General features: G+C 28.1%; 1 protein-coding gene across 1 annotated transcript; it reads left to right on the top strand.

Moving 5' to 3' along the window:
* Positions 1–7,240: 7,240 nt before the first annotated feature.
* Positions 7,241–9,039, top strand: LOC107632433 (putative polyamine transporter At3g13620). The gene has a single exon (XM_088510180.1). It carries the CDS (start codon positions 7,401–7,403, stop codon positions 8,781–8,783), a length of 1,383 nt encoding a protein of 460 aa, XP_088366306.1. The 5' UTR covers positions 7,241–7,400; the 3' UTR covers positions 8,784–9,039.
* The last annotated feature ends 16,689 nt before the right edge of the window (positions 9,040–25,728 follow it).

Genomic DNA, 25,728 nt, shown 5'->3' with positions numbered 1-25,728 from the left:
TTAACCGGATTTTACAAGTTTTTTTCATATAGCTCATTTTTCTGTATAATTGTTATTGTTATAATAGATGGATGATTATGTGGTAGTCCCTGTGTTTAACTATGGAGGTTCTTTTAAGAGGAACTCAGAGGGAATACTGTGTTATGTTAATGGGAAGGTACATAGATATCTACCGATGGATTTAGATTATATTAATTTCTTTGATTTAGAGACTTTATTTAAGGAGTTGGGATATGGAAAGTATAAGGGGATGTATTGGCTTGACATGACTACATCTGATATGAAAATTGGGCTGCATCTTATAAAAGGCGATGCTGAGATAAATAAAATGAGAGATAACAAGTAGAAAAATAAGAAGACTAATAAATTTTACTTATACTTTGATCATCCAGTCAGTGTTCCTGAGGTTGTTTATGATGGGTGAGGGTTGAAGTTGTTTTAACTGATTCATCATCCTCATCCTTAGATGATGGATATGAGAGTGCAGAGAACGAGGCCTACAAGCCTCCTCCTTCTGAGTTTGAAGATTATTATAGTAGTGAGGATAGTGCGGTAGAGAGAAATAAACTCACGGTGGTTGCTTTCAAGTAAAAACTTTTTATGGTGAACATAACTGTGGGAGGAATTTTCGTAGCAATCTTGCGATAGGTCATGAGTTACCTCAAAGTTTGTTAAAATTAGAGGTTGATTACTCAACCAGATTTAAAACTAAAGCAGGCTATGGAGTACATGATTAAGGACTACAATGTCCAATTGAGTGGAAAAATAATTAGTAGGGCTCTAAAGGCAACAAAAGAGGAACTGCGTGTTACACATATGAAAAATTTTCATTAAGCATTTCAAAGACTAGCAGACAAAGCAGTTAATTTGGGAATGTAAAAGGTGCACGACTCAAATTGAATTTAATGCATCGATGGAGAAGTTGCAGAAAGTCAGTCTTGAAGCATAAGAGTACAAGGAAAGGTTTGATCCTTTCGTATGGTCAAAAGCATTTTTCAGCCACGGCCCCAAAGTGGATAATATCACCAATAATATGTGTGAGGTATGGAATGCGAAGATCATTGCATCTCGGAAAAAGTCCATACTGACAATGTGTGAAGAGTTAAGGTATTATCTAGCTAACCGTGGATGCAGTGAAAGCCACCTACTCATATTGCATACAGCCAGTGAATAGTAAGAAATATTGGGAGCCTATTGATTGTGAAAGACCACTTCCTCCTCCAATCAAGAAACTTACTGATAGACCAAAAATGAAGAAGGCAGATCCAGTTGAGAGTGAAATGAATACCAATAAGGCTAGAAAAATCCTAGACCCACATGCATTTCTACTCCAACATAAGTACCACCTTTTACATCCATGAATTCAACACTTCCAAACCAAGGATTTAGGCCCCTCATCCAAAGAATACCACTCTAAATAACATTATTTCAATAGAGATTATTGCAGCAACAAGTTCTAGCACAACTTCAAGGATCTTAAAAGTTCATCCCCACTCCAGGAATGAAGCCACCTAATCAGAATTGAACAACAACAAAAGAATAGTTGTGTGTGTTTAGCATTGACTCAATTAGAGACTAATGTCTTTGTGATTTTTTTTTTTTTGGAGTTTAGTATGGATAAGTATGTTTTGAAGAAACTTAACTTCATCTTCATTGTTTTGTTAGAATCCTTTCGTGATGCCTTCTATTGTTAAGGTTGTTTGGCATAACTGTGGCCTTATCTCATGTTGGAACAGCAGAAATGATACATCATTCCATATGTATATGTGACAATAACTAATTTGCTTAATATATAAATTGCTACTTTATAGTATTTCAGTATCTCTATTGCTTTTATATTACGACTTCATAGTTTAATCATGGTATATACTAGTTATACCGATTTGAAGAAGCTAAATAACTAAACACAGCCATGTGTCAAATTATAAAAATTCATCTTCATTTATGCACAAAAATGTTTCTTGTTTCACACTACTACAACCATGATGACATTGCTTCAAAGTAAATCATAAAACTACTGCCCTTTCCTACTCAAAATTCCTTAGAATTTTTGCAATAACTACTCCTGCAACAAATGCTATAACAATACATTCAACACCACTGCACCTGCTTTGAATCTTATTCACCCTAGATTGTATAACTCAACTTCTAATTCGGCCAATCTTTTTTCAATCTCATTCACTTTGTCATGAACACCATGAGAATGGCTTTCAAAATGAACCTCCTTCTGCTTCAACCCACCAAAATGAAGATTCTTGCTAACGTCCTCATTAAAGGACGAAACATACTCATCAAGCCATGCAAAATACTTGCAATGAGGTGCTGAAATCGGCAAGATAGGGACAAAGATTTTAAACTTTCAATCGAAATCTAGATGAACGAAAAAAAAAATAAACTACCTTAAAGTATGGGTAGCCAAAGAATAGTCTGGCCAGATTTAACTCAATTCCTGACATGAAGAGAACGGCATGAGTGCCACAGTTACATTTTAGGGCAACCCACTTCTTCTTCCTCGATTTCGAACTCGCGCTAGAATTCAAACTCCAACTTTCAAAGTCGATTGCATATCTTCGACTTTGCCGTTTGGAGAGTGACAAATGCTCACCATTCTAAGTCATGGTTTTTTAAGATTCAAATACTATTTTCAGGAAAAGAGTAAGAGGATTCAAGTCTTGAGTATTAAATCATATAATTCCAAATCTTTTACAAAACTGCGACGTTTTGGTTCCACAAAAATTGGATAAGCCGATTCCTATCCAACCTTCTAATGTCCAACATAGTATTTAAGGGCTACATAATCATTATTAAGTGACACATAAATAGATTCTGTTAGATTTCAATGCTGAAAATGACGGAAAGATTGTCATGTCTCATGGCTATCAAAGACAGTAGTATCACTTTTTTTGATAAAATTAGTTTGTCTTTCGAAAAAATAGACAAGAATCAAATTCAGACTTTATTCCTAAACTTATACCAACTTAATTACAAAAGAACAATGCTAGGGAACCAAAAAGGTATTAGCCAAAAACTAGTCAAATATCTCTGGGTGAATTCAAAATCTCTACGAGTTAATATATATGGATGTTTATTCTGCGAAGTATCAGAATGTTTCTTTTTCATACTAAATGGATGTTCTTTTATATATTTTTCGAATTTTTTTGTATTACAAATGTGAATGTCTCTATTTCTTTAAGAATTTCATAATTTTTTTAAAATTTTATAGATATTTAATTATTTTTGCTAAAATATAACTGAATATTTCTTTTGTTAAGTATTAGGATGTTTTTTTTTCATATTAAATGAATATTTTTTTTATATTTCTGTAATTGAGATGAAGCGAAAGGGAAGAAAAGGAACATTTCTTCTTCCATGAAAGCTTTGAGGAACAAGGAGCAAACACAATCTGGCTACCCAAACAAGGCACGAGGCTACTCCTTTTATATCACAAGGGCGGTTGCTGCCGCTTAATAATAATAAAAGCTAGTTCCATAGATCTTGTATGGAATAATAGGCTTCTATTTTCTGATGCAGGACTGCTATTCCCTTCAAAAAAGCAAACAAAAAAAAAAAAGAAACAAAAGAAAAAACATTGAAAAAGAGATTGAAAATTAACCCAAAAAAAAATAAGAATAACAAATGAGAGGTGGACTTCGGGCTTGTTTGGGTGAGCTTCTAAGAAAAGATCTTTTTTCGAGTTATCTTTTTTTAAAAGATCTTATAGAGAAGTAAAAGTAATTTTATGTTTGGATATCTCATGTAAAAAGGTCTTTTTATCAATCAATTATGTTTGGGTATAACAATATAAAAGTACTTTCTTGTTTATTTATTACATGAAAAACATCTTTTTTTTAAGGAAAAAAGATCTTTTAAAAAAAGATGTAAATTACAACTTCTCAAAAAAGATCTTTTTTTGATTTTACTAGTGCTTTTACTTTTACTACTAGAAATTTGCCAAACACGTTAAAAAAATAAAAAAAAAAGATATTTTTTCATTGAAAAAAGATCTTTTTTTAACAAAATAATGGCGCCCAAACATGTACTTCGTGTTGAAGCAGTTGTCTTAGATGCGCTTGTTGAGGGCGTCGCAGAGAGCATGGAAGTCGCCGGCGCTTCCAGCAGCATTAGTGAGAGAGAGAGGTCTCTGTGTGATTGTTGGAGGTGGATAGGTTAATATGAGAGAGAAGAAGAAGATTTTTATAGGTTTTAATTAGGTTTACTTAATTAATTTTAAATTTTTTAAATTTAAAATTTAAAATTAATATAATTTTGTTTAGTTTTTTGTTGGTAACCTTTTGGTTCCATATACTTTTCCATTACAAAAACACTTATGTAGGTAGGATGCCCCCATTAATTTTTGCATACAAAACACGAGGAAGGATAAACAAAGCACATGGCGGAAGAAAGGGACAATTATAATCAGGGTAGAGGATTCCTCAACCAAAGCGCTATTATCACCCCCTTTTCTCCTCCTAAATGCCATAGCAATACACAACAAAATAAGTAAGTTTAAAACACATGTAAATAAAATTGAATTTGAAATCCAATCAATTTGCTACCATGTGAGTGAATCAAATTGTTGATGGGTATTAGATCAAGTGTATAATGAACGTTATAGTTATATGTTGAGTAAACAATTAAGTCAGTTTTCTTCTAGATCGGATATTTTGATTATTAACAAATTTTGACTCTTAGAAAATTATTTTTTTGGATAAATTAATCTTTTCATTATTTATAATTAATTTTTAATATGTGTATTTAACAAATACATTTTTAACAAATTTTATTATAAGATAATTAAATATTAAAAAAATATAATTATGAAATAAATTAATTTCTTTTAAAATATCTAACAAATTTTATTATAAGATAATTAAATCTTAAAAAACATCACTATAAAATAGATTAGTCTCTTTTAAAACGATAAAAAAATTAATTTATCTTACAAAAATAATTTTTCAAAATTTTTAAAAAAATAAAAAATTATGAAAAAAAGGAGTCTAATCTAAAATTTCTTTAAAATCAACTTGAGTAATTTACTCACGTATATAATTGCATCTAGTGCAAAAGAAAAAAAAAATCATATATGAATCAAAATATTAAGCTTATAAAATTGACTTTTTGAGAGCGACGCTCTACGGTTAAATAAAACGGAACCACCAATCGGATTGAAAAATATATAATTAATCAAAAAGAGTTGACAATTCTTGAGTTTGAGATACATATTATTCTCATCAAGTTTCCTCAAAAGCTTGGATGAAAGATAAAAAAATAAGAGTGGTAAGTATAAAGTAACAAGGTGACTTGATTGGAATTTTGCATCATAATTGTATGCAAACGCAAGTAGGGTGTCCGCGGATCGGATAAGATCGGATATGGCCGAAAATTCGATCCGATCCACACAATTTCTATCGAATCGGATCGGATATGATATCCGCACTTTTTAGTGCTGGATCCGATCCGATCCGATCCGTATATTTGCGGATCGGATCGAATCAGATATCGGATATATCCGCATAATTAAACTTTCTCTTTTTAATCACATTTCTATGTAAAAGAATTCGATAAAAATATTTATTTCATACTTTTAAACTTATTTATTCCTAAAATATTTTTAATCAAACTCTCTCTAAATAACAAAAATAAAATAATACAATATATGAATAATAATTACTAACTAAAACATACAAACAAGTAAATATAATATCAAACATATATATTTTTTTATTTTTTAATTATTATAGTGCGGATTTACAAATCCGTGGATCGGATACGCGGATGTAGAGCAGATATCCGCGATCCGATCTGCAAAGGGTGTGGATCGGATCCGATCCAATCCAATCAATTTGTGAATTGGATTGGATGCGGATATTTACTGCGGATCTGCGGATACGATCCGATCCATGTACACCCTAAACGCAAGAAGTTTGACATAATTGAAGCGTTAGATTAATGACTTGGCCAACATTTCCGGAAGCAGCTACTACAGAACAGAGTACACGTTAAGAAACACCACATTATTTCATTCCCTTTCTGCAAGCTTTAACTTGTAAAGAGATAGACGCAAAGGAAAACACCACGTGTTCTCATTCAAAACTTTACTTTAATGCTCCACTTTCATTTTAATATTATTTTTTAGAAAAAACAAACAAATAAGTCTGATTTTTTAATTTTTTATCTTAAAAATAAATAAATTTTTAATTAATTAAAAATATAAAAATATTTTTTATTTTTTAAAATGTAAGACATTTAAGTCTTTTTAAGAAATTTATTTGTTTTTATATATTTTGAACATAACACATTTTATATTTTTAATTAGTTAAAAATTTATGTGTCTTTAAATTACAAAATCAAGAATTTATTTATTTTTTTATGTAGGTGATTTCTAATTAATTTTTTTATAAATAAATAAAGAATTAATTTTTTATATTTTATTTTATATTTATTAAAAAGTTTAAATTTTATTATCATGATTAATTTTAACCATATCTTTAATTTTAATTTAAAAAACTAAATCATTAAACTATGGTAAAACTAATTATACAAATTAGTAATTACAATAGCTTTCAAAAAGCCTCCTTTTGCAATTTTTCCAAATTGCTCACACCACTCAATTTTCTGAATCTGTTCCAACAAAAAATAAAAAATAAAAAAATGAAAGTAAAGGTTAAAAAAAAAATCAAAATGAAAGGAGAAAAGAAATTCATCGATTGCAAACTCGTTTACGAAAATTAGTATCTAAATTCATTCTTTTACCACGCCTCATTTTAACTATTTCTCTGAAGACTTTCAATATTGTAACATAATGCCATTATTCCAATTGCCATCACCTATCAACGGAAAAAGAAGAAGAAAAAAACAGAGGTAGCATCCAAATTACATTGCTTCATGCAAACAGAAATTCGATCGATGATCTAATCTTCTCCAATTTTTTTTTTTCTTATCAATTCTTTTAATCTTTTCTTTTATTTTTATCTTTTGTATGTGGCTGAAAGAGAATAAGAAATTGGGTAATTTAAAAGAAAAAAGGTGAAATTATAATGTAAGATTTCTGTGAAAACTATTGCAATTAATTTGCAGAAATAGTTTTATTCTCATTGATTTGGTTATTCAAATTCAAGTTAAAGAGATAGTTAATGTTAATTATAATGACTCAATTAAATATTTTTTAGAAATTACTTTTTATTTTTAACGTTTTCTTTAAGGTGATAGACCACAAATGATTAAAAAATATCACTTTATTAGCACCTAATTAATTAATGAGTTACAATTTCTATCCTCATCATGTTGGTATCTTACAGGAATCTAATGGGATTTGGAATCATGATAAATTCTTAGAGGCTTGAGTTCCAAGCCAAACCAATCCACAATCAAGAAGAAAAAATCACATACAACACAAGAACATGGTTGTTTCCCAACACCTTCTTGAACACACAGAAGAAGATGTGGAGAATTCAACCCAAAACCCAGACACAAACACACCAAAACCGCCACAAAAGAAGCTAGCACTTCTCCCTCTAATCTTCCTCATATACTTCGAGGTCGCCGGCGGCCCGTACGGCGAAGAAGCGGCGGTTGGAGCGGCAGGACCGATCTTCGCCTTACTGGGCTTCACGGCGTTCCCTTTCATATGGAGCATACCGGAGGCACTCCTCACGGCTGAATTGGCCACAACTTTCCCCGGCAACGGTGGTTTTGTCATATGGGCTAATGAAGCCTTTGGGCCCTTCTGGGGCTCCCTCATGGGCTTCTGGAAGTTCTTCAGCGCCGTCATAAACTTAGCTTCATACCCAGTTCTCTGCATAGACTATCTGAAACTGATGATCCCAGCTTTATCTTCTGGTATCCCTCACACTCTTTCTATATTCATATCAACCTTGTTTCTATCTTTTTTGAACTACTCTGGCTTGGCCATAGTTGGTTACTCTGCGGTGGCTCTAGGAGTTGTTTCTCTGTTACCCTTTTTGTTATTGTCCTTGATTTCGTTGCCCAAGATTGATCCAAGTAGATGGTTAAGTTTTGGTCAAGAGGGTGTGAAGAAAGATTGGACACTTTACTTTAACACAATTTTTTGGAACCTTAACTTTTGGGATAGTGCTAGTACTTTAGCTGGTGAAGTTGATCAACCCCACAAAACATTTCCAAAAGCTTTGTTTTGTTCTGGCATGTTAACTTGTTTTGGTTACATAATTCCGTTGTTGGCTGCAACTGGTGCTATGGAGCTTGACCAAAAGAATTGGTCTGGTGGATATTTTGCTGATGTTGCTGAAATCATTGCTGGGAAATGGTTGAAATTTTGGATGGAGATTGGTGCTGTTTTATCAATTGTTGGTTTGTTTGAGGCACAACTTAGTAGTGCTGCATACCAACTTCTTGGTATGGCTGATTTGGGATTCATACCAAAAATATTTGGTGATAGATCAAAGAAATTCAATACTCCTTGGATGGGGATATTGGTGTCAACAATTATAGCAGTTGCTATGTCATTTTTTAGCTTCAATGAGATTATATCAACAGTGAATTTCTTGTATAGTTTGGGGATGCTGTTGGAATTTGCATCGTTTCTTTGGCTTAGGAGAAAATTCCCATCATTGAAGAGGCCTTTTGAAGTGCCATTGGGAATGAAGGGTTTGATCCTAATGTGCCTTATACCTTCTTTGCTTTTGGTGTATGTGATGAGTGTTGCCACAAAAGCAGTGTTTGTTGCAAGTGCTTTCTTGACTTGTGTTGGGATTCTTTTGTACTATTTCATGAATCTTTGTAAGGCCAAGAGGTGGGTTGAATGAATTCTAAGTTCAATTGGAGGTGTATGATTGATGTATGTAATTATCTGTTATTCTTGTGGTGATACAAATTTGGTTAGTGATTCTTGTCACACAATAATTAGGATTGCTTGGTGGGTGTATTGTGTTTATTTGTATGTAGGGTTCTGTAGGAGAGAAATTGGATTCTCCTATGCCTAGGTTTATTATTTATTTAATACTTTGTAAATTGGATTATTATTGAATTTTAGTGTTAATTATAGTATCATTTTTGTTTGCATTGGGAGTTTCTAGATTCTAGCATTTCGCTACTATAAGGCACTTCTATTTTTAGGGTTTTTTATTTTATTATTTCCAAAGAATGTTATTATGTTTTAATTTTAGGAATTGTGCATAGGTTTTTTGTGTTTTCCATAATATCCCTAACCTGATAGGTTAAGGACTAATTCGTCGTGGATCTGAGCTCCATTTAAGGGTCTGCCGCTGGCCAATGAGTTGCTGCATGCACAAGGCGGGGTTCGAACCTCCGACACTTGCTTAAGCAGACGAGTGAACTGACCATTCGACCAACCCAAATTAATTAAGTTGTATGTATATTTAGGAAATAGAGGGTCACCATACTCTATTTTGTTTGTGAATCTGATTGTAGCATGTAATTTCTCTTGGGCTTTTTAAAGCCCCGTTGAATACCAAAAAAATCAAAGAGAAATTAGTTACTGTTGGTCAAACTACAAGGTAAATACCAATCATGTCTACTTTTTTAATTAAAATAAAGAGATTGTCTTTAAATGAAAATAGTAGTTAAGACGTTGACACTATTATATTAAACAATTTAATTAAATATATCAAATTATCTAATTATTTGCAGTCATTATTTTTATATAAAAATATATTCATATGAGTAATAATTTTAAAATAATAATTTCAATAATCTTGCCAATGAGTAATAGCTCAAATGACATAGTCTCCCCATACTCAAATTAGAGGTTGTGGGTTTGAGTTTCATATCTTTGGTAAAAAAAAAAAAAATTCCAATAATCTTTCTTCTTTTTTTTTGGACCATGCCCATGATGGGCTAATAGCATTTCTTTTTAGTCAGAATAAGAATACCTTATAAACTAAATCTTTTTTTATTTTTCCAGGTCCAACCACGCCTTTTGATATTTTTTGGAAAATTATTAAATGGGTCACAGGCCTTCTTAATTCACCAAAAACTTGTCCAACTTGTTTTACTGGATCCACTAATCTTCTTTTAATGATCTGGACAAAAATTACGTTCTAAGAAGGGCTAGGCCCAAAATCAATTACAACAAAACATATTCTTAGATTAAAAAATAATTAAACTATTACATACCCGAAGACTTGTCCAAAAGAAAAATTACCCGACAGAATAATAACTTAATGGTGATTAGGAATTCTTGACCAAAAACGAAGGAAAAATGGTGATTGAGAATTCAGTAGTGAAATGGGTAAATAATTATTTCTTGCGATGAATGGTGGAGATTTTAGGATAAATCGGTCTCATAAATGGTATAGCAAAGAAAATTAAATGCTTCTTTTTGGATGTCATTTAAGTTGATAGAAAAAAAAAATCAAAGTAATGAAAAAAGATTTTTTTTTTTTAATGTGTTTGGTAAAGTTTTAATAATAAATATAAAAATACCAGAAAAATAAAAAAAAAATTTGAAAAAATATAATTTATATCTTTTTTAAAAATATTTTTTCTTAAAAAAATATTTTTTACATAATAAAAAAATAAAAATATTTTTATATTATTATACCTAAATATAATTAATAAATAAAAAAAGTTTGCATAAAAATTCAAACATAAAATTTTTTTAAAATCTTTTAAAAAATAACTAAAAAAGTTCATAAAAACTCACCTAAACAAAATTTTATAAAGCTGAATAAATAAATAAATAAATAAATCAAAAGGTCAACCCAATAAAATTGGTAAATCATGTCACCAAAATGAAAAATTGGTAAATTACTAAATTGTGTGAGCCAGCCCAAAGGGTTTGTCCCAAATTTGTCGCCCTCGCCCACACTAACAATAATTATTATGGATTAGAGATGTGGATGTCACTTAATTGCATCATGGGTTTCTTGCAATGGGATTCGATTTTGGAAATAAATTTCTTTTCCTATTAAAAGAAATGTATATTTTTTTCAAAATCCTGTTAGGTTTGGATTGGCCAGCAAACGATCATAGCCGACAATTATTACATGAACTGTGTCTCCTCTTGTTCAGACATACTGAATAATCAATCCACTTGCATGGCCAAAAAATGACTTCAAAATTTTGACAAGTTGACAAGGACGGTGATTTACATGAAACTAGGCTCTTCATGGATAGTGTGAAACCAAATTGGATGTGACTTAGATTCGGTTCAAAATATATACCGAGTCTGTTTGTTAGATCCGAATTCGATCTTAAATCCGATGAAATCTATACATTTTCGGACCACGATTATACTGGATAAAAATCGGGTCGTTAACATTACATTACCTTGATACCTTATTGTAAGATAGCATGTGAAAATATCCAAATTTTCAATACTCCAACCATTATTTAACATGGTAAAATTTACTTAGAAAAATATAACAAGAACTAACCCTTCTCTAAAATTAAAGTATAATCATAATCAATACTAATATTATCTAATAGCACCAAATATTTAAATCAATACAAATAACACAATATTATGCATTAGTCTAAAGTCTTATGCATTTTAAACATAAAACATTAACTTATAGTCTTATAATAATGACTAATAACACAAAATATTAAGGTTTACAATACTTAAATTTCACATAAGAATATGCATCATCTATCACTAATAACACAAAATATTACTTGTATTGACCGGACCACCGGACCGAGTTTAGGTGACTCGAGTTATGGCCCGGACCCAATCCGAAATAATGACCGGGTCTATTTTTAAAACCCTTACTCAACCTTGAACCTGGTAAAATCACACCAAATTAGCTCATAAAATATTTGAAGTCGAACCGAATTTTCAGACCGGATCGAACCATGCATTCTACGTGAAACAAAAAAGTAACACGTACATAATGAATTTTTCTTAGGAAAATTATTTAGACTTAGTTATTGAAAAAGATTTTTTGTATTAAAATTATTAAAAATATAATTATATCCATCTAAAGTGTTTTGATTCGATTTATGCAACAAGTTAGTTAAATCTTTAAAAATATAATAAGTAATTTTTTAAAATATTAATTTTTATAAGAATTTTTCCGTTATGCAAAAGTCAATTAAGGGACGAAGACACCACCAGTGAAGTAGTAAATGCTTACTATTTGAGAACATTGATGGGTCTGATTTATGTTGACAACAATCTTGCTACCATTGGACCAATACTTTATCATTGGAAATTTATGCGCAAAATTTAAGTATTCAATGCTTCTAATCAATGTATTGGAAATTTGGAATACTTGCTAATTGGTAAAACACCCTCCTCCCCCTCGTTTAACTTTCTTTGACTATTTGGTGATTACGAGAATGAATTCTCTAATAAAAAAAAAAAATTAAAGTGTAAAATATGATATTTAATCTTTTATTTTTTTTATATTTCTTTAGTCTCATTTATAAAAAAATATAATAAAAAATTACATTTTACTTCCTCAGATGAAAAAAAAAAAAAAAAAGCAAATTCAATGTCGATAATTACTTGTTAAATAAGTCTCCGATTAACTCTCTAGATTAACTACTAAACATCTTGGATCTCACGATCCAAAATTATTAATAACTCACCACATTGAAAAATTACATGGATGCTTCAAGATTCATGCATGGGTTTAATACTTTTATACTTAAGATTCAAGATTCTTTTATACTTAATTGTACTATAATAGGTTATAAATGGGAGAGGACAAAATTCGGATACTTATATATTTTGTGTTTAATTTCGATAATACAGTAATGACTTTTCAAAAATAATACTTAACAAGTTTAATCACCCGTGCCATGCACGTGATAAGATTGAAATTATAATTTTAAGTTGTTATGTTAAATTTTATTTTAATTATAATAATTTAATTAATAAAAAAATAACTTGTATGCGTTGTTTTTCTTTTCTTAATATAGTATTAATTGTATTAACTATAAAATAGTTATTTAATCTACTTTTTTCAATAAATCAGGCATATATACTCAATATGACCATAAATAATCTAGTAATACTTAAATCTACCAACAAAGTTTTATATATTGGTATACTATGAAGTAAAAAAATATCAAAATTAGCTCAAAATGAAGAACAAATTGATAGAGAATCCTAAAGCAGAAAGTTTTGTAATAAACAATAAATAATTTAAACCTACTGAATAACAATTCAATACTATCATTTGATACCTAAAAAATATATACATGAAATAACATTGTATCAATATTTGTATATAAAATTATATGATTAACGTAATTATAAAATTGTTTGTCAAGAGAATAAAATTATACGAATTTTTATGATAATTTTAATATTCTCAAACTATTAATGTACAATAAGAATTCATCTATTATTAGTTCCTAGAATTTCTAAATTTTTTTTAGTGATAGTAATAAATTTTTTGTTATTACCTTTTTATTATAGGCTCTCAAAAACTTCTCTATATACCACATTCATCGTGCAGTAATTTTCAAGTGTATTAACCCGTGCCATGTACGTAATAAGATTAAAATGATAATTTTAAATTATTTTGTTAAGATTAATTTAAATTATAATAATTTGATTAATAAAAATATAACATGTTATGTATTATTTGTTTTTTATTAAGCTAGTGTTAAATATATTAACTCTAAATAGTTATTAATTGGTTTTAGTAATCTACTTTCTTCAATAAATCAAACATATATACTCAATGTGACCATAAATAACAATACTTAGACCCACCAACAAATTTTTATATGTTGTTTTATTGTCAAATAAGAACATATCAAAATTAGCTCAAAATAAATAATAAATTATTAGAGAATTCTAATGCACAAAATTCTCTAATAAAAAATAAATAATTTAAATCTATTAAAAAATAACTCAACACTTTTCTTTGATGTCTGCAAAACATATACCTAAAATAATATTATATCAATGTTTGTATATAGTTTTACAATCATCGACCGTATTTACTATACATGACTCCTTCTTAAAAGTTATTCTATACACGTGTGCAGTCGGAAGATAAATTACTGGACTTTATTTTATTTTTCTAAATTATTATAATTATGCATTATTCATTAAATGCTAATTGTAAGATTGTAATATAATTATAATAAAGATATTTTTCTAAAATAAATTTAGAAGAGAGAATAGTACTTTTATTTTGGAGAGAAAATGAATTCATGAGGAATTGACACATCACTTTTATTAGTTGATAATGTATTAAATATTGATTTTATATAATTATAATAAAAATATTTCTCTAAATTAGTATAATCATACATTATTCGTTAAATGTTAATTGTAATATAATTATAATAAATATATTTTTTAAAATAAATTTTGAAAAGAAAATAGTAATTTCATTTTAGAGAAAAAATGAATTCATGAGAAATTAACACCTCACTTTTATTAGTTGGAGAAAAAATCCAATTTTAGTATATTTTGTCATTATTATACATTTTTCTCTAATCATATATCCACTGTTTTCTTTTCTTTGTTTCAGCATTTTGAACTTGGGTTTAACTTCTCGTAGTTCTCACTTCTCAGTCATTCTATTAGATGTAGTTAATAACTATTGAAATTTTTTTATTAATATAGGAGAAAAATATATTATTATATGATATAATTAATATGAGTATATTTTATTATTAAATAAATAAAGTTAATATAAAATATATTATTATATAGAATTTCACTACCTTTGAGTACTAAATTAAAATTCAAAATGATACTAAAAAAAAAAAAATAAAGAGTATAAAATTATTGATTGAAAAATACTCTAAATAATAAAAAGCCAAATTAACTTTAATATTAAATTCATTAATACGATTTTAATTTTATATAATAGTTAGAAAATATATTAGTAAAAGCAAATGGAAGAATAGCTTTAATTAGTATTTGATAAAATATTTATTTAGAATAATTAAAAAATATAAAATTATGATATTATTAAAAATAATACATTTTTATGTTAAAAAATATATTTAAATAAAATATTTATAAAATATAAAATTTAAAGCAACATAGCTTTATAAACATTAATCATTAATCAATTATGAACTAACATAAAATTATAATATAATTTATTTATGAAAAAATAATCAATAATTAATATTAATAAATATAAAAATCATCCAAACACTTTAATTAAAAGTATGAATGGTTAATTATTATTCATTATTAATAATATTTTGTTCATAAAAAAACTGAAAATATAATTATTCAGATTTAGATTTTAGAAAAATAAATGTATAAATAATAAATGATCTATTTTATCATGTATATTATAAATTAATGAATTAAACTAACTGATATAATGAATTATAATTAATTAATTGGTATAAATTATAATAAATTATATGATATTTAAAAAGAAAATAAAATAAATAAAAGAATAAAAAATAGAAGAATAGAACTACAATAAAATAAATTGAATGTAAGTTTTTTTCTTTTTACAAATTTATATCACATCTGCTTCAATAATAATAAATAAAAATACATCAACTTAATATCTAAGAAAAAAGGATGAGATAAAATCATAACACAATTCTAAAATAAAAGCTTAAATTAAACCATAATATCATTGCACAACACAAATAAAAAGTAATTTCACACTATAATATACCACACAAATAGATAAATGACTTAAGCTTAATTATGGATTTTTTATTTATTTATGCAAACATGATAACACCATGGTCTATAAATGCTTAATGGATAACATATCATATATTGCTCTAAATGATGAGCACGGGAGTTGAAGAGTGTGTGCTGATTTGTGTTCATGATAGTTGCCTTCTTGTGACGGCGCCTCATAGGAAGAAAAAGAATTGTTGTAAAAGCTACCCAATGAAAGAGTAATTGGTAAATGAATGATATTTTCTTTTAGCATATATGGTCTTTTATAGTGGTAAAATAAAAATGGAATGAATAAAATTTTGTATTTTTATATTAGAAATAGAATTTGATATTTATCCTAATAAAATTAAATAATTAATTAGTTATAAAATAAATAAAATAAATAAAATAAAAATATTTTTAAGAATTAATCAAATCAATTAGTCAATACAAATAATTAGTATAATTAATTTTATTTGATTTATTGAATTCAAAAAATAAATTAAAAAATAATTGATTGAATTAATTAGTTGATATAATTAATTTATTATAATTGATTGGATTTAATAAATTAAAAAATAAATAGAAAAACATAGGAGACAATGATTTTTTTTAACTAAATTAATATGTATTTATTGTATTTAATCAGTATAAGTAACAAATCATCTATGTTATTATATATCTTATTTAATCTTGCATGGCATGGGTAATTATAAGTTATATTTTGATTTCTAATTATTTACGTACATAAATGATTAAAATATATAACATAAATATCGTAATTATTATAATTCTATGATATAATTATAATTAACATATTTTATCATAATTAAATATTGATTTGATATAATTATAATGAAAATACTTTCCCAAAATAATACAATCTACTATTATTCATCCACTAATTATTTGGCAATAAACCTTAATATGATTTTTTACATTTCCGCTATGGGAAATAACTACTTAGATATACCAAATAATATGTAACATATTACTATCTGTATAAGTTAAGGCACAAACACAGGATTTAATTAAGGTGATTGAAACTTTCACCAAACAGAATATGACCTCAATCGAATAAAAAAAGATACTCGATTTTGCATTAATTAGCTAGTCGAAGAAATAACATACTCAGTTATTATTCATGTTTCATTATATTTTTTAAATAATATATAAAAAATATATATCTTGTGCATAAAAATGTGACTATTAGTAATTTTATTAATAAACCTTTTTTTAAACTATTACTAATTTCAATTTTAATAGAAAATATGAGGAAATAATTTCGCTTGCCATAAATAATATACTAAAACTTTTAGTATATTATCTTCTATATAGTTAATTGAATTTATCAATGATTTTTCCGTGTAAATCGTTATTACCCAGTTTTTGATAACTACTTAATATACAAAATTTGAAATTGAAAATTATTATTGCTAATTCAATTAACTGGTTAATTGAGTAATAATTGTCAAATTATTAAGGTGCAAAATCATTGATTTACTCAATAAATTTCCATATATTATTTATATTTCAAGTAATAATTTGAAATTATATTATTTACCTAGTTAATAATACTATTATTAATAATTATTTTTTGCATTGATTTTTAAATCAATTATTAAATAATTATTTTTGTTAAGATAATTGTTTATAAATTATTTCAAATTATATTTTGTTAAGATATAATTATTTAGATTATTACTGATGGCACGGGTATAATTTTATTTTATATCAATTAATCAATTATAATTATATGACACGGGTGTAATTTCAATTTTATCCACCAATTATTGGCAAATAAATTATCTTTAGGTCAACGATTTAATATATGTATAGGTTTATTTTTTGTCAAATATAATGATAATACAAATAAAGAAATAAAGAATAAAAATAAACTTAATAATATCTGACACTACTTCATTTTATTAAATTATTTAAAAATAGCAAATCCACAAAAAATAATCGTAATATATAAATTGAGGCAATAATTTAAAATTCTATAATTATAATTTAATCAAATACTAATAGTAAAACCAAATTATCTAAACAATATTGAACCTATTCTAGTCCTTAGTCACGTATAGTATAGAATCATTCTTATAATGACAACCAACTGAAATAACATCGTAAGTTTCAATATTTAGAATTCGTGCAAAATCAGACCATTCTCTTGTTAGATAAGCTTCATCATCCGTTATCCATGCAATGCGGCAAGATATAGAATTATCACACCGAGAAACCAAACTAACTCTTATTCTCCTCATTGGCATTGCATGCATGCAAAAGAAAGCTAGTAATTTCTGAAAAAAATTAAAATATGTTAAAAAGTTATTCTAATAATTCACAGTTTAAACTAAGAAAATTTAAATATATTACCAATCATTGAAATTGCATATCTGAATTTGTCACGAATTTAGCAAAACTGAACTGAAACTGAGGGAACTCAATTTCATTATGTGCTCCACTTCGAAGATTTTTGGGCATACATAAAAAGCATAGAGGGGATGGAACTTGAACTTGCCCTATAAAGTTCCGTGTATGCAATTCCTCAATCAAAAATCGAGCTCCTCCTAAAAAATCTAACTTTAACCACGTTCCATTGGGTTGGTCATAATAGGTGAGTAGATCCAACCATCCTTCGGTAAAGTAGAGACTATTGCCTCTTATTTGAACGCTTACATCCATGTAGTTGGAACCCGAATCAGTGAAGACAACTCGATGAGATATTTCATGGATGTGATGCATTGTAAATGATTGTGGCAAAAGACAATCGATCTGGAACATTAGACGATAAGAATAACTTAGAGTAACAACAAATAAAAAATTATCAAAAGAATAATATAATAAAATGAGTATATGATATTATAAAAAATTATAAATTGTACCTTAAAAGGATAAACTTCAATAAAAAACGAAGAATACATTCTTATTCTATGGTAAAAAAAAATACTAAATATAAAATTATGAATTGACTATCAAATTTAGATTCATGTACCACAGGAAAACACTATATATAGACTTTAGCAAAACAAAAATAAATATGTAAATTACCTATTATTAAGGTAATTTTTTAATAATGCATTAAATTTTGATTTGATACCATTATAATGAAGATATGTTTCTAAATTAGTATAATTATATATTATTCATTAAATATTGATTATAATATAATTATATTAAAGATATTTTTTATAAAATAATTTAGAAAAATTATTTGATATACGTGAATCGGGTAACAAAGATTTATTATTATTATTATTATTATTATTATTATTATTATTACTATTATTGATATTATTATTATCATTAAAATTATTAAAAATATTTTTAATTGATAATTGATAAGTAGTTTAATAGTGCATTAAATATTGATTTGATATAATTATAATGAAGATATGTTGCTAAATTAGTATAATTATATATTATTCATTTAGTATTAATTATAATATAATTACAATAAAATAATTTAGAATAGAAAAAAAAATTATTCGTTTTGGAGGGAAAACAGAGACACGAGAGATCGACACGTCACCTTTAATAGCCAGGAGAAAATCCAGTTTTAGTATATTAAGTAGATTTGGTCCTTAAATTTGCATGCAAGCTACAATTTAGTCTCTAAAGTTTCAATTGTCTTTATTTAGTCTTCAAACTTTGTGAACATAACTCATATTAGTCCTTGAAACAATTTTCAACGTACAAACGTTAACGAAACACTGTCATGAACAGTCGGATGCCACACTAAACTTTGTAAAATGATGTTGTTTTAGTTTTGACACTAAAAAATAACCCAAAAACAACATCGTAAATGGTATTTATTAAAATTTTACCTAACAAAATAAGTGATATGATATCGTTTTTGAGCTATTTAAATGTCAAAACCAAAACTACATTATTTTACAAATTTTAACGTGATATCTGATAGTCTATAACAGCGCCCATTAACGTTTGTATACTAAAAATCGTCTCAGGAATTAATATGAGGCACGCTTATAAACTTTAGAGACTAAATAGAGGCAATTAAAATTTCAGGGACTAAATTAAGAATCGCGTATAATTTTAGAGACCAAATTGAATATTAACTCGACTTTTTAAGAAATCGTATATTATTTAACCCTAGTCGGTGTTACGTTCTTAAAAAAATAATGTTAGGTATACCAATTTTTTTTAGCTAATAATATCAGATAAATTTTTTAAAATTATTTTATTTATTTTAAAATTTAAATTCTAAATCATTAATTTTTTATTTTAGATCATAAATTATGAATTAAAATACTAAAATTGATTAATATTCACTAACTAAAATTAATTATCTATATTTTTCTTCTTAAAATGATTATGGTGAACGTTGTTGTGGTCCTCTTTGCCCCAAAGATGCAAGTCTTGCATATGCGTTGTTGGCTCAAAGATTGTGTTGATTCAATGATTCAGTTTGTACTTTCTTTTTTCATTCGCTTTCTACAACTTTTCAATACCCTTTGTTAAATTACTTATTAAAAAATTAAAATATTATATTAAATATACAAATTTTAAACAATAACTATGTTAATAAAATTTGCAAAACATATTTTTATTATTTTTAAATTTTTCAACAAGTAAACTTTTAATGTTTGTTGGAAAAATTTTAAATAATAATAGTCATAAATATTTATAAGAAAAGTAATTTCTGTTGAAGTACAAGATATAAGGTGTCATGAAAAAAAAAAAGAAAAAGAAAAATCCGCCGCAACGAGTATTTAAAAGATACTCTTCAAGGAATTAATAAAAATAAATGCACAATTAAATAAATTAAAAATATGTTTTACCAAAAATAGAGAACGTAGAAATATAATAATATAATAATAATTTTAATATGTAATAAAAAAATTTCCATATATAAATTCTTAAAATTTTTTACTAACTACTAACTAGTGTCTCAAAACCACACAATATCTTTTGTTGCTTTTGCTATAGCAAATTTTTTTATTATTCTTTTGAAATTATCCTAAAATATTTGTTATAGTAACTTAAAAAAAAAAAGCAACCAAAAACTGTGCCCTTAAAATTTAAAACCGTTGATAATAAACCACCTTCAAATAGGAAAAAAAGAAAAGCTCCCAACAATTGTGAGGATTACTTAAAAAGGTGGAAATTTTCCATCCAGTGCACCCTTCCCAATTGATCCAAACATGGCTTAAAAGATAAGTTTTAGATGAAAGATTTTTTTTTTTTTAATCAAAGGTAGGAGACTCGAACTCGCAACTTTTTAATTGAGTATGGGAAGACTATGTCATTTAAACTATTACTCATTAGCTTAGATCTAAAAGATTAAAAAGTAGAATTATAATTAGTTAATTACATAGACTAAATTAGGCAAATAAAATGGTACTAATTAGGCAATTAGCCACTGCTACAATCTCGCTCACCCAAATCCAAATGCTATTTTCCCTTCCCCACTTTTTTCTCTCGTTCGTTTTCATCACTATTTATCTCCACTCTCTTTATATTTCATATTACTTTATTTATAGAGTGAATATACATAATTTTTTTTTGAAAGACGATAAAGTCTTCAACAAAAAAAAATTTACTTCGGTTTTGTTTTTTAATATTATGAGACTAATTAGTTTTTGTCGTAAAATAAATAAAGAAGATATATAAACTAAAGAAGCGTAAATAGAAGATTCTAGTATTAATATAATTAACTTAATAAAAATTATTCATATATTTATTAATATATACAAAAACAAAGAGAGAAAAACTATTAGTAGTGTATAAAGAGAGAGAATGGTATTTTATTACTTATGTGTGTTCTATATACTTCACATTACATTGCTATTTATAAGCACAAAGAAATTTTACTTTTCAAACATAATTAAATGCAATCACCCTTGGTAAACTAAGTCTTATGCAAAATTGTCATCTACATCATTCATCCTTATCACAACACTCTCCTTGAATGATCACTTAGGATTATGCATCGTTAAAACCTTACTAAACAAAAATCAATGGAAAAAACTTTAGTGAAGGAAAAAGAGTACAAAATCCTTTGTGATGGAGACTGCCTCATTAAAAACCTTGTCAAGAAAAACCCAATGGGAAAAAACCTAACCAAGGGAAAAAGAGTACAGTCTCCCCTTCTTGTCGACATCATTTAATATCTCGAAATCAGCGCATCCCAAATTGATGTACCAGTATTTCAAAAGAAAATTTTGGGAGTGACTTTGTGAATAAATCTGCCAGATTATCACTTGAGCGGATCTGCTGGACATCAATTGTCCCTTGATTTTGAAGATCATGAGTGAAGAAGAATTTGGGAGAAATATGCTTTGTTCTATCACCTTTGATATATCCGCCTTTAAGTTGAGCAATGTATGTTGTATTATCTTCAAACAAGACAGTTGGAGCTATCTTCTGATCAATCAGTCCACATGATGACAGAATATATTGGATCAAACTCCTCAGCCAAAAACACTCGCGACTAGATTCATGTATCGCTAGTATTTCAGCATGATTAGAGGATGTTGTTGCAATCGTCTGTTTTGTGGACCTCCATGATATAGCTGTACCATCATATGTGAACAGGTATCCTGTTTGAGATCTCCCTTTATGTGGATCAAACAAATATCCTGCATCTGCATACCCAACTGGTTGTGAGTTGGATCCATAGGGATAAAACAATCTCATATCAACCGTTCCATGAAGATATCGAAAGATTTGTTTAATTCCATTCCAATGTCTTCGGCATGGAGAGGAACTATATATTGCTATTAAATTCACAGCAAATGATATATTGGGTCTTGTATTATTAGCAAGATACATTAGCGCTCCAATGGCACTAAGATATGTTACTTCAGGACCAAGGATATCTTCATTTTCTTCCTTATGACGGAATTAATCCTTTTCACATTCAAAGATTTTACGATTATTGGGGTACTTAATGGATGCGACTTATCCATATAAAATCTCTTCAAGATCTTTTCTGTGTATGTTATTTGATGAATGAAGATCACATTTGTTGTACGCTCGATCTGCAGGCCAAGACAGAATTTAGTCTTTCCAAGATCTTTTATCTCAAACTCTTCTTTTAGAATTTTTATAATTGTTGGAATCTTTTCAAGAGTTCCAATGATATTTAAATCATCAACGTACACAGCAATTATAATGAATCCATATGCAGATTTTTTTATGAAAACACATGGACAGATATCATCATTCTTAAATCTGTTTTTGGCCAGATACTCAGTAAGACGATTATACCACATTCGTCCAGATTGCTTTAAACCATATAAAGATCTTTGCAATTTAACTGAGTATAACCCCTGCGAATATTCATTGGATGGCTTAGATATCTTCAATCATTCAGGGACTTTCATATAGATATCACGATCTAATGAGCCGTATAAGTAGGCTGTTACCATATCCATTAAATACATATGTAGTTTATGATATGCAGATAAACTGACCAAATAACGCAATGTCCCTTCAAAATCTATATCAGGCCTTTGTGAGAAATCTTGTGCCACAAGTCGAGATTTATAGCGTACAACTTCATTTTTCTCATTTCGTTTTCTCACAAATACCCATCGATATCCAACAGGTTTTACATCTTCTGGTGTACGGACTACAGGTCCAAAGACTTCACGTTTTGCAAGTGATTCTAATTCAGCCTTCATGACTTCTTCCCATTTTGGCCAATCATTTTTTTGTCGACATTCTTCAACTTATCTTGGCTCAATTGTCTACTTTCATGCATGATATTTAATGCCACATTATATGCAAGTATTTTATTGACAATTGTCTTATTTCGGTCCCATTTCTCTCCTGTAAAGACATAATTTATCGAGATCTCGTCATTTTCACAATTTTCAGGTACTTGAACGTCTTCTGGCGTTAAAACTATATCTGAATTTTGGACAACTGCAGGTGTCTTTACTATGTCTTTCACAACAGGAATAGCATTTACCTCTTTTCTTTTTCAAAGATTTTTGTCTTTGGAATCGACAGGCCTGCCACACTTCTCGCATGAATTTGCTTCGGTGGCAATTTGTCCGACTAGGACATCAACTCAAATCGAAACTTTTTAGCCGGTATATAGGCTTTAGTTATCCTTTTCTTATTAGAAAATGCATCAGGCAATTCATTTGCTATTCTTTACAAATATATAATCTTTTGAACTTCTAGTTCACATTGCCCTGATCGAGGATCCAAATGCATCAAACATGATGCATTCTAATTAAGTTCCTTTTCAGGAGGCTTATTCTCTCCCCCTAATGTTAGAAATTTTGATTCATCAAAATGACAATCTGCAAATCGGGCTTTAAATACATCCACAGTTTGTATCTCAAGATACCTTACTATAGAGCGAGAATCATATCCAACATATATCCCAAATTTTCTTTAGGGTCCCGTTTTGGTGCGAGAAGGTGGTGCAATGGGAACATATATCGCACACCCAAATATTCTTAAATGAGAAACATTTGGCTGCTGGCCAAAAGCTAATTATATAGGAGAGAACTGATGATAACTCGTTGGCCTCAAACGAATAAGTGCTGCGGCATGTAAAATAGCATGCTCCCAAACCGAGGTTGGGAGATTTGTTCTCATAAGTAAGGGTCTAGCAATTAATTGGAGCCTCTTAATAAGTGATTCTACTAACCCATTTTGTGTGTGAACATAAGCTACTGGATGTTCAACACTTATTCCATTAGCCATACAATAAGCATCAAATGCTTGGGAAGTAAATTCACCAGCATTATCAAGACGAATTGCTTTGATTGGATTTTCTGGAAATTTTGCTTTTAATCGAATAATTTGAGCCAGTAATCTCGCAAACGCCAGGTTGCAAGAAGACAATAAGCACACATGTGACCATCTCGAAGATGTGTCTATTAGGATCATAAAATATCTAAAAGATCCACATGGTAGATGAATAGATCCACATATATCGCCTTGAATCATTTCTAGGAATTCAGAAGACTCAAATCCAATTTTTACTGGTGATGGCCTTAAAATTAACTTTCCCTGAGAAGATGCAACACAACAAAATTCACTAGTTTTAAGAATCTTCTGGTTCTTTAGTGAATGTCCATGGGAGTTTTCAATAATTCTCTGCATCATGGTTGTTTTTGGATGACCCAATCGATCATGCCAAGTTATGAATTCATTTGGGCTAGTAAACTTCTGGTTTACAATGACATGTGATTCAATTGTACTAATTTTGGTATAATATAACCCAGATGAAAGTGAGGGTAACTTTTCTAATATAACCTTTTTATTTAAATCATGAGTTGTGATACATAAGTACTCATGATTTTTCTCATTCATTGTCTCAACATGATTTCCATTTCGGCGAATATCTTTGAAACTCAATAAGTTCCTTAGAGACTTAGTAGATAATAGTGTATTATTTATTATGAATTTTGTTCATCTGGAAAACAAAATTATAGCTCTTTTGGAGCCTTCTATCACATTATCCGAGCCAATAATAGTATTAACATATTCTTCTTTTTGCACAAGATGGGTAAAATATATATTACTTTTGAGAATAGTGTGCAAACTTGCACTATACGCAAGGCATACATCTTCATTATATATCCTTGTCATTCTCTTCAAAGATAAATAATAATAATAAAATAAGTAAAAGTATATGCACAGTAAAATTATTTTATTAATTGAAATTATTTTTTTAAGAAGTACGGTACATAGAATCATATACTAAAGATTTTTGTTATTATTATCTTATACACATTCAGTAATTTTAAAATTCACAAATATCATATTGAAATTCAGATGCATACAAATAAAACTCAACGATAAGTTTCTTACATTATTTATTTACATGAATACCTAACAAACTCACATATTAAACTCTTCCATCATTGATCGAATAGCTAATATTTTCTTCAGGATCCTCAAAGAAATCAGATACATCATAATAAGTGGTAGAATTTTCAACATCATTTGAAACAAAATTTGTTTTCTTTTTTGTCGTCTTTTTTCAAAGATGCTTGATAAAGATCGACTAGGTGACTTGGGGTACGACAGGTACGTGACCAATGGCCATTTCCACCACAACGGAAGCATTTATCCTCAAATGATTTACTTTTCCCATTGTTTCTTTCTTTATCCCACTTCTGGTGAGATCCTTTCTTGTGAATATAATTCTTCTTCCTTCCATAATTTTTCTTATTACCAAA

Source organism: Arachis ipaensis, chromosome B3 (genome assembly GCF_059453495.1).
Source record: "Arachis ipaensis isolate K30076 ecotype BB chromosome B3, ASM5945349v1, whole genome shotgun sequence".
In the NCBI taxonomy this organism is placed as follows: domain Eukaryota; kingdom Viridiplantae; phylum Streptophyta; class Magnoliopsida; order Fabales; family Fabaceae; genus Arachis; species Arachis ipaensis.
Note: the sequence above shows the minus strand (reverse complement) of the source record. Positions and strands in the feature narration are given on the sequence as shown.